The sequence below is a fragment of the Talpa occidentalis genome, unplaced genomic scaffold, assembly GCF_014898055.3.
Source record: "Talpa occidentalis isolate TD23 unplaced genomic scaffold, MPIMG_talOcc4v2.1 talOcc4.87, whole genome shotgun sequence".
Taxonomy (NCBI): Eukaryota; Metazoa; Chordata; class Mammalia; order Eulipotyphla; family Talpidae; genus Talpa; species Talpa occidentalis.
Window position 1 is genome coordinate 1 of NW_023605272.1, and position 13,824 is coordinate 13,824.

At 50.3% G+C, this 13,824-nt stretch overlaps 1 protein-coding gene across 1 annotated transcript; it reads left to right on the plus strand.

The window, feature by feature from the left end:
• Window positions 1-3,991: 3,991 nt before the first annotated feature.
• On the plus strand, window positions 3,992-10,417 carry LOC119235059 (nascent polypeptide-associated complex subunit alpha, muscle-specific form-like). The gene is made up of 4 exons (XM_037498101.2): window positions 3,992-4,193; window positions 9,626-9,779; window positions 10,043-10,347; window positions 10,397-10,417. The coding sequence occupies exons 1-4, from the start codon at window positions 4,056-4,058 to the stop codon at window positions 10,415-10,417; spliced, it is 618 nt and encodes a 205-aa protein (XP_037353998.1). The 5' UTR covers window positions 3,992-4,055.
• The last annotated feature ends 3,407 nt before the right edge of the window (window positions 10,418-13,824 follow it).

Genomic DNA, 13,824 nt, shown 5'->3' on the forward strand with positions numbered 1-13,824 from the left:
AATGTTGATATGTCATCTATATTGAATATCGTTGGTCCTTATATCAGGTGACTGAGAGAAAACAGGAAAATATGAATGAAAGTATCTATCAGTATAAATATGTGAAGGAACAGTAATGTCCCTCATCATGTCAATATACACACTATTCGGTGACAATCTATGGACTATCACCACAAGTTCCTTATGGTGATGCTATATGGACGCTATTACATAACTTTTATATGGACGCTATTACATAACTTTTATCTCATTCAGAAACATGTGACATGAATGGGTTTTGAACAGATGGCAATATGGAAGATACTGTTAATGTTAGACAAATCGCTACATAGAAACCTGATGATCCTACACGATTCCTACATGAGTGAAACAGGGAAATCACAAAGGAAGCCTGGGAGGTAACACAAGGCCATCTCTAATATCGGTGCATGTACTTCCCTCAAAATAATCAGCTCTTCAAGGCTCAGTGTCTTCCTATTCCCTGGGATGCGTTAGGACCTGCCTCGCACCACTAACGCAGATAGATAAAGTTATGTGACGTGAAGTGGGAACTGACGTTCACATTGTCCTTCTCTCATGCCCACTCTCTACTGCCACCTTTTCATTTTGTAGTGAAGATATTTGTTTTAGGATTTGGCTTTGCTGAAGTATGACTGGGCAAGTTCTGAGTGAAAAAATGCGCCTCAGGATTGTTCGGCAATTTTTATGTAGTGAAATGATCGTGTATTGCTACACACACATGAACACTCACGCTCACCCCATGGGCTACTTACTCTTTGTTTACTATTTTCCCATAGTGGTGACAAGAGCTCACAGCGTGTGCGGGTGGGGAAAGACACTGGCCGGGGCACTGAGAAGTGTCTCCTGCGAATAGCTGGGGCCGTTACGGATGCCCGGGGCCAGGCAGGGTCCTGGGGACCCACGGGCTCAGGTCTGCCACAGCCACGTGACCACCCAGTTGTGGGCACAATGTCCGGCGGACAGATGGCTGTTCCCCCAAATCCCAGTGTTCTGGAGCGCCCAGGCCCACACTCCCTGAACTACCTACTCTGAGGCCTTATCCACTGTGCTGAGCCGGCATCTCTTTCTGTTAGAGAAAATGGGTATGTAAATTCACATGCAAATTTTCCCAGTACAAAGGCCTATAAAGAGGCAGGAATAGCTCAGTCATGTTCAGAGATCAAAAGATTAGGGGGGCCTTTGGTCAGTGCTGATTCCCATCACTCAGGTGTCCTTGTGAGGAGAGCTCCTAAGGTTAGTGTGACTGCGTGGGCCCATCTCCATAGTCGGTCATTTTATTCTCTACACCCAGGCAGGTGCACAGGTACACATCTCGAAGTGAGTTTATGAAGAGCAGACACAGGAAGCTACAAAGGGAAAGAAGAAAAGTCAGGGGTAGCTTCAGCATGGCATGGGGCAGGGGCAACCATTCTCCTACCTACGTGCCAATGTCCCAGAGAAGTTCAGCGAAATCACTATGAAGCCAAGAGCTTTGCTTGACTTGGGACATCCCTGGTCCAACTCATAATAAAGGGTGTTTTTTAGATATGACCGCACATGGAACAGATGATGTTGCCATGGAGCTGATTCTAACCTGAACCCCATTCATGCCTTTATCCACCTCTACGGGCACCTGCAACTATGGAAAGCCACCCCATCAACTATGGAAAGCCACCTCATCAATCAAGACAGTGGTGACAAAAGACAAGAAACCACCATCCCTCGGGGTCAACTGGGTGCTGCTTTTGAGGCTCCACAGGCTCAAGGGATTCTACCAGCCTGCCGTCTCTATCAAAGACCCACTGTGCTCTGAGAACCTGTGGAAATGATCTTCCCAGGGTTGTGCATTCAACTTGAAAAGTTCGGGTGACTCTGGTGGGTAAGGACTTTAGAGAAGGACATTCTGAGCACTGCTCACAGACCATGGTCTTCTGGCATAACCCCCTTTCCTCTTGCATCCTCAGAGACCCCATTGGCTATTGGGGGTAATTGTTGACCTGGTTGAGGTGAATTCCTCCTCAGTAAGGAGGATGTCTCAGTAAGAGGGTAAAAAGTCGGGGTGATGTGAACACTCTGAGCCCATGACCTGCCCTTTCAGGCTGCTGAATTGGCTGAGGTGCCTTGGAGGACCCAGAGACCATGTCTTGACAGCCAAGTAAACACGAAAGGTTCCTTGGTGGTGTCCAGGCCTGAGTCTGCAAGTGCAAGTTCTGACCACAGGAGGGCAGCAGGTCTCCTGTGCCAGGCGTGTCTCTGAGCTTTGCTGGACCATGTGGTCACTGAGAGCCCATTGTGCTGACCCTGCTTCAGAAACATGTTCACTTCCTGTGACAAGCGTCAGTCTGTGCATTGTAGCTGGATAGAGGGAAGAAGATTCAGAGGATTTAGGAGCAAACACTGTCCCTGTGCCAGGGTTCCTGCAGGGCCAGCTGTGTCTGAACATCACCCTCACCAGGCCCTGCCATTCTGGTGCTGTCGGTGTGAAAGGAACATGTTAGAGCTTGAAAGTGAAGGCATGTGTACGACACTAGCTCGTTCCCTTCTGAAAATATAGCATGTGCGGAGAGAGAGGTCTGGCGTTCCCATGGGAGGGTTGCCTGGTGTCCTTGCCAGCCCTTCACAGGGTGGGGTCACAGTGTCAGGGAGAGCAAGACTACTGCAGACTCTCATGGGCAGAACTGAGTTTCTTCAGAGGCAGTTCAGAGTCCTTCAGAGTTCCTTCAGAGTTCCCTCACAGTCTATCACTGTCACTGCAGGGACATATGGGTAGAGTGGAGGGCAGGAGGGAGGAGGGTGGAAGGTGGCACCCACACCTGTGGCCTGAGATACTGTCATCTGTTCCTTACTAACAATACTGCCCTAATACGTGCACCTTAATCTAAGTGAATGTCGCCTAATGTGTGTGAGCCAACTGTCTAGAAAGAGTGGGGCTTGTGTCCACAGCCTCAGGTGTCCCAGGTCAAAGATTTAGTCCCCAATTCAACCCCATGGTTTATGTTGCATTTTGAACAAAGTGCCTGACTTCCTTTCTGTGTGGTGTCCCGGGCACTGCCTGGAAGCTCTCCTGTGTGACCCCTGCACAGGGGAGCTCACAACATCTGTGCTTGTCTCCCTAGTTCAGGAATGTGGGACTATGGCAAAGAAAAAGGCATTTAGTGAGGAAAAGAAGGCAAGAGGGAAGGACTGTGGTGAATTCATATGGATGGGAGATACGTTTTGACATTAAATATAGCCACTGGCTCCTCCCCATGTGACTGTGTCCTGTTGCTCAGTATCCAGGCGCTGACCACAATGTGGTGACCCAGGGATGTGTATGCTTTGGATGGGTACTCCGAGAGCCATCGTGGATTCTGCCCTCATCTGAGGTCAAGACGAAGCACTTCAGTCTCGTTCTCTTTGGAAGAGGAAACATTTCTACACTTTTGCCAATAAATTTCACTATCTCAGTGAACATTAATATCTGAACGAACATTAATTTCAACTCCCTCAGGGAACAGATATTACAACGAGGTAGATGGGAAGTGAAAGTTACAATATGACAAGACTGGACCCCTCTCCTGTTTCACAAGTGCCCCACAACCTATTGCTCCCTTCTGTGTCCAACAGACTATAGGTTTTGAGATATTATCACACATAGAACGGACGATGTCTCCAGGAAGTTAATTTTGTCGGACACCACTGTGAATGCTGGGACACGGGGGTGCTGAGAAGAACAATGAGGATCCCAGGCCCCAGTACCTAAGGAAAGGAAATCTCCATTCAGATGAGACTCCTCATCTTAGGACCATCATTATTTACCCAGGTACCTCGGATGAGGCGTGTTATGGATCAGTGTGTACACTCTGGATTTTTCTTGCTGGGAATAAGGTCAATGGCATGGATTGGTCTTTGTGGAGGTGAGATTGCAGGAATCCAACAGTTAATGGTCCTTGAACAAGTGACCTCACTTCCTGGTGGTGGGCACCACAGAACTTAGAACTCTGTCCACCAGGCAACCACATCCTAGCGACAGCATTTGGCCAGCTCAGTTTACTAGACACAGTCAGCAGAAGAAGATGTTCTGCTGCTGGCCCCTGAAGCTCAGATGCTTCAGCTTCAGGAAAACCCAGAGGGTGAGACTTACTGATGGTTCCCATGGCCAGCTCAGCCCTCCTGGCCGCTCTTTCTGGCCATTTCGCAAGAGGCAAAAAAAGGTAATAGTCTCAGGCTGCCCAGGTGTTGAGAATACACCTGTGATCCCTCCTGAGCATCTCACACGCCTTTTCCCTCATTGTGTGTGTGTGTGTGTGTGTGTGTGTATTTTGGAGGTGTAAACATTTTTTTTTTTTTTAAATTTGTGGTTTTTTTTTTTTTTTTTTTTTTTTTTAGAGGCATGTTTTTTATTTATTTGTTTGTTTGTTTGTTCGTTTTGCTTATACATGCACTGGGTACAGTCAGAAGCGCGGGAGGGTGAGAGAATTCACCAGAGCCAGAGCGGGGAGCAGAGCAGGCAGAAAGACCGAAGTACACTGCTGAGGGGAGCAGCGGGCGGCAGGAGAGGTCTGCGCGCCATGTGGGACCCTCCTTCGGTGGCCGAGGAGCAGCCGGGGATCGAACCAGCGCTTCAGAGGTCGCCGGCAGCTTTGCAACCCAGCGCTCAACCGCTGCGCCACCGGGGAGGCCCTGTAAACATTTTTGAGGGGAGTTTTGGAGGGAAGGCACAGGTTGTGATGGGTGAAAACCTGGTAGGTCAGCCATGTTCCTAACCAGCATATGAGTTGCAGAATGAGAAAGTGACTGTTGGAAACAGACCCATTCCAATGGGTCTGTTCATATTGATTCCTAGAGCTTCTCATGTGTTACTGGCAGGATGTCTGTGTAGCTACTCCTCTGTGTGTGAACTGGGTGAAGTGGTGTCCTATGGGTGTGTCCCCCGTGGCACTTCAGCAGCCCCAGAGACCTCCTCATGTGTCTACCTGGACATGTCTATGATCATCGATCAACTGGCCAAAGTTCACCCGAGTGCCTAGGAAATGGCCAGTTTTCCAAGCACACCAACACTGCCCAGGGCTAGGCTATGTGAGAGCAGAAGCACAGGGGCCTCCCCCCAGAACTCTGGAGTGGCTGGCAGGGTACTAGCATCCACACTCAAATTCTGGCCTATGTGCACCCCCAGGGATTTCCCACATGATAACCCACAGATGAACTACCACAGGAGTCAACATGTCAACTCCTCACCACCAGTGTTACGGTAGGTAGAAATACCTTCTCATATAATTGTTGAGGAACAGAGGAGAAATATGCATGTTGACTTTTCCGTTTGTGAGTATTTTTGTGATTTACCTGGCCATCTCAGTCTTCCTATAGAATATTTGGTTCAATAAGGGAACTTCTCCACACCTTGGCCATCATCACCTTGAATCAGTAGTCCACATATAAAAAGAGTGGAGTGGTTTCTATTGTTTGAGTTTTTCCACATCTTGCCAAATCACAGCACAGGACAGATTGCCGGAGACCTGTGAAGTCAGGAGCTGTGAAGGGCCTTACTCATCTTCAGGATGTTGTACACATTGCACAGGCACAGAGCATTTCCCTGCCGCTGGATCTTGACATGGTTCGACTCTGGTGTCCTTTGAGCAGTGTTGCGGGGGACAGTTATGTGTTCCCCAAGGGACCCCATCAGTGTCTCCTCCACACATGCCATAGCAACAGAGAGGAGGAGGCCACTCTCTGTGGGGAGATGCGTAGATCTATCACTGACGCGCTGCTCCCGGGTGCAACGCTGAGGAGCCCATGGCTGGTTCAATTGCTCCATCTCCCTGGAGAGGGCACAGTGACCTGTCCAATTTGTGAGTGGACAAGTTGTAGGAAAAACTTACACATGATAAATATGCACCCCACATTTTGTATAACTACTGATTAAAGGTGATAATGGGTAAGGCCTGGAGAATTTTCCTTGTTGAACGGAGGTAATGTGAGCCTCGTGGGATGTTCAAACCTTGGAGGCCCAGACAAGAAGAGTGAGGCCAGAGCCCAGACTCAAATATGGCCACTGCCCCAGGCCCTCATGCAATGAGTGTCCTGGAGCCCAGCACTGCATTTCCAGAATGACAGCCCTCAGGCAGCTTGGAGGGAAGGTCATGCTGTGGAGAGTTCCCGGGACTGAACTGCATAAGCAGGACCAACAGGTCAACTCTGACCCCTGTTCCTGATAAGGACTGTGGGAACACAAAACATCCATTACATTTCCAGGTCTCATTTTGTATTCAGATTCCTGGTAAATGAAACTGGTGCATGAGATGCAACCTAACCTACTGTGAATACAAGCTGCAATGCTGTTAGTTTGATCTCTGAATTTCCGCTGGGCTGCCAGCCTGCGCTCATCAGCCTCATTGAGGAAACTAGCACAGTAAATGGATCATTGGAACTTTTGCAATCACACTGTGCAAACGGAGCTAGAACAACAACCTTGCCATATTAAAATGCTCAGCTTTCCAGGAATAGCATATCTCGACAGCTCACACCTTGATTGCGTCCTTAATTTTGAGAAAGACATACTGTTTCCTGCAGCCACACAGAGCACACTCTGCCTCGTCCACCATTTACTTAGTCCACAAGCCTGAAACTGACAATATGCCCTCATGCAAGTGTGCAGGTATTAGTGAAGGTGATAAAGGTGTCTGTGCAAAGTGTGTCCCTTGTGGCACTTGATGGAGACGAGTATAATACATAGAATAACCCAGAGCACTGCTGGGGTAAGAAAATCATGCCCATATTTGCAAAGAAAGTTCAACTCACCGTGGATAGTGAGAAAGGGCTTCCTTGAGGGAGATCTATGAAGAGGAAGCCTTGAAGGGCAGTCGGCACCAGAAGAAAAATGCAGGACTCCGTGGTGGCTCAAGGGGTTCAGTCTCAGCACTATGAAGCCATGGGTGGCCAGTGTAGCACGAGTTCCATCCCCTACCAGGGAGCTGACCCATATGGCCAGCAGAGATCTCCTGTCTTTCCTGCTGCTCCCCTCTGCAGTGTATTTCAGTCGACCCACCTGATTAGCTCCCCACTCTGTCTCTGGTGAATCCGCTCACACCCTCCGCCCCATCCCTCACCTCTGCCTACACCCCAGCTTTGTATCCCAAATAAATAATACAAACCCTCAAAAAGAAGAGAAGAATGAATGTACCTGGAGGAACAGGAGAGCAGAAAAAAGAGACTAACACATCCAAAGGGAGAGATTAACCTGTGCTAAGACTTGGAGAGGCAAGAAACCCAGAATCGTAGGGAACTGAGTTGATAGAGCCAAAGGTTAGCCAACTTATGAAAACAACTCAAGTGCCCAAGGACAGTGGAAAACTCATATAAGTATTCAATCAAAACCAGGTGACAATGTGGCATTTGCAATAACATTAATGAAACTGCGGGCGATTATGGGGAGCAAAAGAAATCATCAGAGGGGAAAAAATGATTTTGTGTAATCTGACTTCTATGAGGATTACAAAGACAGAAATCAAAGGAATGGGGCCTCCCTGGTGGCCCAAGGGGTTAAGACGCAACCGATGAAGCCATCCGCAGCCACTGCAGCACAAGTTATATCCCCGGCCGGCCAGGGAGCAACCCACATGGTGCAGACCTCTCCTGACTCGCTCTCTGCTCCCCTCAGTGGTGTATTTCAGTGAATCTGCCTGTTCTGTTCCCCACTCTGTCTCTGGTGAATCCTCCCACCTCCCCTCCCCACCCCTCTGGCCTGTACCCCAGTTCTTGTATGCATAAATAAGTAAATCTTTAAAAAAAAAAAAATCAAAGGAATGACACAAACCATACCAAACCCTAGAAATCTGACTACCGCAGAACTGAGGCCACCATGGTCGGAGAGGGAATGAGGAACGAAGTGTGGAGAGAGCCGAAAGATTGTGGCAGAGGGTCATGGGGCCTCGGCGGTGGGTAAGGAGGTGGATAACTACAGAGCATGGACCTGTGCCGCCAAAATAAATAAACGGGAGGGTCCCGCTGGAAGAATGATCAACAAGGAGACACAGGCATGGGGACACCTGAGTGACTTGCCCAGGTCCCTTCCCGCCCACATCTTGTGTGTATGCTAGAGCTCAGAATAAGTCAATGCATTCTTCAAGGGCATTTGCATTGTACGCTACATTATAACAGATGCATGATGTTATTCACCGATACCTGTTTTGAAATATCCAAAGTGTGTTGAAATTCTCAGAGCCGGGCAGCTGAAAAGGATCTCTGCTCTCAGTAAGCCTTGGCATGAACCTTCCCCATCAAGTGCTTCTGTCTTGAATCTGTCCACAAAAGTACAGTATTGGCCATGTGTTTTGAGAATTCCCTGTCCTGTGGAAGTTGCCATTGAGCCTCCCCATTCCAAACATCCACTTCTTAAAAGCTATGGGGGTAAACGGAAGCAGGATGAGAAAGTTGGACAACCTGTTGCTTCTCTCCTGTACACAAAACACAGCACACCCCATACTCTCCATGGAGGTGAGGGGGGCAGGTCTCAGTGAAAGGATTCAGGGATGAATGAGGAGGCAGATCAACGGAGGGTCAGGAAGGAGAAAGGAAGAGCAGAAAGGAAGAAGAATGTGGAGCAGGCAGACTGCAGGCCCTACTTGTGTCTGGGCCTGTGCCAGGAACAAAGAGCCTGCCCTTCAACCATATCAGCAGCCATGAGTTCGACCCACGACAGTGATGGGGAGGGAGCTAGGTCACCTCTGATGCACAGGGGTGCAGGGACAGAGGGGCACAGGGCTGCTCAGCTCTCCTCCTGGAAGAAAGGTGGGGTTGGGTCATCACCCAGCTATGCCAAGCCCCAGCTCTCCCAGGCCCCAAATGCAGGAGTCTGCAGGTCCCTAAGACCCCAGATTATTACATGCAGTGTCCTGGGACTCAGCTCCCCAAGCCAAAGCTCCCTGAGTCCCAGCACCCTGAGACCACAGCTCCCTCAGCCCTAGCTCCCACAGCCCCATGCCTGGCCCCGCCTGCACTCAGCTCCCCTGGGCCTTGTGCCTGGCGTCGGTGTCACTGGTGTGGACAGGCCTAGACAGGGAGAGCAGGCGGCAGCCCAGGGGAGTGTGGCTCTTGACAGAGAAGGTAAGAGAGGGAAGAGTCCACAGGCAGTGACATCACGAACGGCTATGAGCCCCTCAAAACTCAGAATCCTGGTCTCCAGGCAGCCGCATTTAGACCCAGACCCCAAGTGGTGGTGGTCTCAATGCCCCGGGAGAGGCAACATGTTCTGCTGCCTGCCCAGGGCCCCTGGGTGCATGCCGGTAAACGATGCCAGTACCTTTAGGAAACATTTCAAGGAAGAAACTGGCCTCACTGGCCATTTGCTGGGAGGACCCCAATGGTAAGAAGGCAGCCAATGGGCAAGTGGCCAGCACGCTGAGGACTCGGGCAGCCCCATCTGTCCTGGAGTGTGTGTGTCTGTGAGTGCGTGTGTGTACCTGTATGTGCTTGCCAGTGTGCAGTCCGGGGAGTGCGGTCATGTGAGTGTGTGTCCTGCTATGCAGAGTCCTACGGCTCACAGTGTGGTGGGTCATTGTCCCACAGGAAGAGGCTGGCGGGAGGGACCCCAGGCCTTTGGGGTCTCCTTCCCCACGTAGATTTCACCCTGCATGTTCTCTTTTCCCAGGGGAGACAATCTACGTGCACACCTAAGGAGGAACGTTGGGGAGACTCCCCAACGTTCCTCCCCAGTAAGAAGGGACCCCGTCACCGTGCAGCACCGGGTAAGAGTGGCAGGTCCTGGGTACCATACCTGGAGCCCCTGGTGGAGGAGAATGAAGGTGAGAGGCGACATGTCCTGGTGTTCTGGGAGGGAGGGTCAGGGCCCACAGGGAGGCTCCCAGCACATCTGGGTTGACCTGGGAACCCAGGTCAACCTGAAGCCACTCTGACCTGGGAAACACACGTGTGGTTCAGGGGCAGACACCGGGGCGATCAGGACTGGGCTGCCCTGAGGGTGCTGGCCTGGACTAGGTCCCGAAGGCCACATGGAAGGGTGTGTGGTGACAGTCATGCACTTCTGTCTCAACTCCCTCTCAAACAGAAGATCTGACCGAGGTTGCCATAGAGGGGAAGCCACCAGGAGGACCAGAGGCAACTTCAGGACGTACGGGGGTTCCTGAGGCCACTCCACCCCGGCTTGGGGAAGGAGAAAACAGCCAGGACCCCAGCAGGATATCTGTTTGTCCTGAGCACACCCCACCCTGGCTGGGGGAGGGAGAACCCAGCCAGAAGCCCTCCGTTATGGCCGAGGGTCCTGAGTCCACCCCACCCTGCGTGGGGGAGGGTGAGCCCTACCCAGACCCTGGCATGACCCCCGCAGGTCCAGAGGCCACCCGAACCCGGCTGGTGGGGGGAGGACCTGGCCACTTCCCCGCCATAAACCCCATGGGTCCAGAGCCCTCCCCACCCTGGTTGAGGGACGGAGAAATCAACCAGGACCCCACTGTGACCCCCACGGCTCTTCAGCCCACCCTAACCTGGCTGGGGAAGGGTGAACACACTCGGGACGTATCCCCATTCATCACTGACTACCCGATAATGCGTTTAGTTTTATTTTTCACTTTTATTTTTATTCTTGCTTGGTGTTTTTTTTGTTTTTAAATACACGTTTTTAATCAATAGTTGTCTTGCTATGCTTGGTTGTAATTGTACTCATTTTGGACTATAAGAAGTTCACAGCGAGATACCGCCCCATGATGCACTTTCTGACCATTTCGCTCACCAATGGAACATTGCACCCCTGCTCTCACTGCCTCTGCCCATCCCCTGCACCCCATCTGTTTACTGTCTCTGTTCCACCCCTCACAAGAGCTGGCTTCGTGGTTAGCAGCCTGGTTCAGAAGAACTGAGTCCTTTGGGGGTGCCCTGTTAGGAAACAGCACATTTTCTGGGAAAGAGAAAGTCCAGGGGGATCGAGAGGAAACATAACAAGGAATCCCTGGCAGCAGTGACATGCACACTTACCTGGCAGAGTGACCGAGGCCTTAAGAGACATCAGATGGACAGTGAGGGCCACACCTCCTCCTCTATGGTCACAGCAAAACCAAGAACGATGGGACCCGTGCAGAGATGAACGCCAGACAGGAATGCGATCCTCACGCCCACGGGCAGTGTCAGAGTTATTTCCCAGGGCACACCGACCTGGAGAAGCCCGTGCTCCCCCAGATTACGAGTGCACACAGGTCACTGCAGGCAACGGCCATCCCCGCACTGAGGCCTCTCTCTCCAGAGGGACCTCGCCAGGGTGGCAGCACGGGGACATTGATAGGCAGGGCCCGTCAGCAGTGATGGGGAGATCTGGGGGCTGAGAACAACAGCCCCGGGGACTAGGGCTTAGCCGAGGCCCAACTGGTCCTTTCAGACCAGCGAGAGGGTCAATCCTGGTGGTAGAGCTGGGCCAGACACTCGGAGTCTCTGGATCCCTCTCCTGGCCAGTGCCCCTGCTAGGAATACAGGGACCAAGAGGCTGCAGTGGGGGTTCCTGAGTCTTGGGGGTGCCCAGTGTGAGCACCTGGGGTGAGGACTGGCCTGAACACCAAACCCCACAGCAGGAGCCTGGCCAATTTCCCCCATTCTTCCTTTGCTGGCCTGTACTCACCTGTTGGGGCCCATGGGCCCCGGGATGTCTCACCCATCCCCGTGAGGACCGAGGATCTTTGTCCAGGAGCTCTACTGAGGGATGAAATCAGGCGGATTCTGCGTGGAGGGTCAACCTGAAGGGCGCATGGAGGCTGGATGGCCACCTGTCATCAGGCAACCTGTCCCCTTTGGGGACAGGACACCTCCCATTCTGTGCTCGTGTTTGGGTAGCCCCTGAGCCTAAGAAGGAATGATGCTCCCCAGGGCCCCCGGGGACTGGTGCCCTGAGGTGAGTCAGGACCCATCCAGTCACCTAGTCAGTGGACAGCAGCCCCTCCTCCAGGGTATGTAGCATATGACCTCCCCCCTAAAGCAGTGGCCAGAGGGCTATGAAGGCTGTGGAACAAGTGGGCGAGGACAGAAGCTTCCAGGGAACTGGTCGTGCCTGGGACAGGTTTGAGCCAGAGCCCCAGCCACACGCGGACCTAATGGTATGCAGGGGCTTTACAGAAAGGGCGTGTGCGGCTCCTCGGCGCCAGTGCACCAGCAGGTGGGACTCAGGGCACGGGAGCAATGGCAGGAGCAGCCCCCGAGTGGGGAGACTGCCCTCTCACACCCGGCCAACCTCTCGCTCTCCTTGTGGGCAAGGCATTGCTGTGGTGCCACGGAACCCTCCACTCCTCTCGCCCTCAGTGTCCTCCCTCTCGTGACCCTTCCAGGGTCTAGACATGTTCTGACCTAATCCTCTGTCTAGAGAATGGTCAGGAGAGCGGGGCTGGCACCTGGCCACTCCTTGAGCCTCAACAGACACAGATGCTGTTTCTTCCAAGTTGTCTTCTCACTTTGGACCTGTGTGTGCAGTCACACGCCTGAGTGTGGCGTGATGTTCACAGTGGGGCTGAAAGGATCACAGTGTGATCCTTTCAAAAGAAAGTGGTGTTCCTTGCATCCCGAGAATTTCAAGGGCCTTGATCATAAATGGGTGTTGTACTTTGTTGAAAGCTTTCTCGGCATCTAGGGATATTATCATAAGGTTTTCATATTTCTTTTTGTTGATGTGTTGGATTACATTGATTGATTTTCGGATGTTGAATCATCCTGTGTCCCTGGAAGAAATCCTACTTGGTTGTGTGAATTACCTTATGGATACATTGTTGGATTCTGTTAGCGAAAATTTTATTGAGGATTTTTGCATCAGTGTTCCTTAGAGAGATTGGCCTGTAGTTTTCTTTATTTGTGTTGTCCTTGTTTGTTTTGGTATTAGTGTCATGTTGGCTTCATAGAATGTGTTTGGTATTACCCCTTCCTTCTCAATTTTGTGAAGGAGTTTATGAAGGGTAGGAACTAGTTCGTTTCTGAATGTTTGGTAGAATTCATTTGTAAATCCATCTGGTCCTGGGCTTTGTTTCTGGGGAAGGTTTTGATTACCATTTCAATTTCACTGCTTGTAATTGGTCTGTTTAGGTGTTCTATTTCTTCTTTATCTAGCTTTGGGTGTTTGTAGAGTTGTAGGAATTTGTCCATCTCTTCTAGATTGTTGAACTTGTTTGCATATAACTGTTCACAGTCGTTTCTGATTAATCTCCCTTTTTCCCTTTGTGAGCCTGGCTAGGGGTTTCCTATTTTATTTATTTTTTTGAAGAACCAACTTTTGGTTTCATTAATCTTTTGGATTTTTTTTTTTAGTTTCTATTTCATTTATTCCTGCTTTGATTTTTATCATTTCCTTTCTTCTACTTGTTTTAGGATTTTTTTGTTGTTCTTTTTCCAGTTATTTGACATGTGTGGTTAGATTGTTTCTTTGAGTTCTTTCTTCTTTCTGGATGTGAGCCTGTATGGCTATATATTTTCCTCTTATTACTGCTTTTGCTGCATCCCACACATTTAGGAAATTTGTGTCCTCCTTGTCATTCAACTCAAAGTATTTTTTAATTTCTTCTTTTATCTCCTCATTAGTCCAGTGGTCTTCCAGTAGTTTGGGTTTCAATCTCCATGAGGTAGGAGACTTTCTTGCCTTCTTTTATGGTTTATTTCAAGTTTGATGCCTTCTTGGTCATAGAAGATGTTTGGTAAGATTTCAATTTTGGTGTATTTGTTGATGTTTGTCTTGTGTCCCAGTATGTGATCGATCTTAGAGAATGATCCTTGTGCACTTGAAAAAAATGTGTACTCAGATTTTTGGGGGGTTTCGTATTCTACAGATGTCTGTTAAGCCCATGAGATCTAGATCCTTATTTAGAGCTC

Coding starts and splice junctions, on each gene's coding strand:
- LOC119235059 (XM_037498101.2), top strand. CDS start 4,056: ATGTTCTGCTGCTGGCCCCTGAAGCTCAGATGCTTCAGCTTCAGGAAA. Junction 4,194..9,625: donor TTCGCAAGAGGCAAAAAAAG/GTAATAGTCTCA, acceptor CTCTTTTCCCAG/GGGAGACAATCTACGTGCAC. Junction 9,780..10,042: donor CCTGGTGGAGGAGAATGAAG/GTGAGAGGCGAC, acceptor CCTCTCAAACAG/AAGATCTGACCGAGGTTGCC.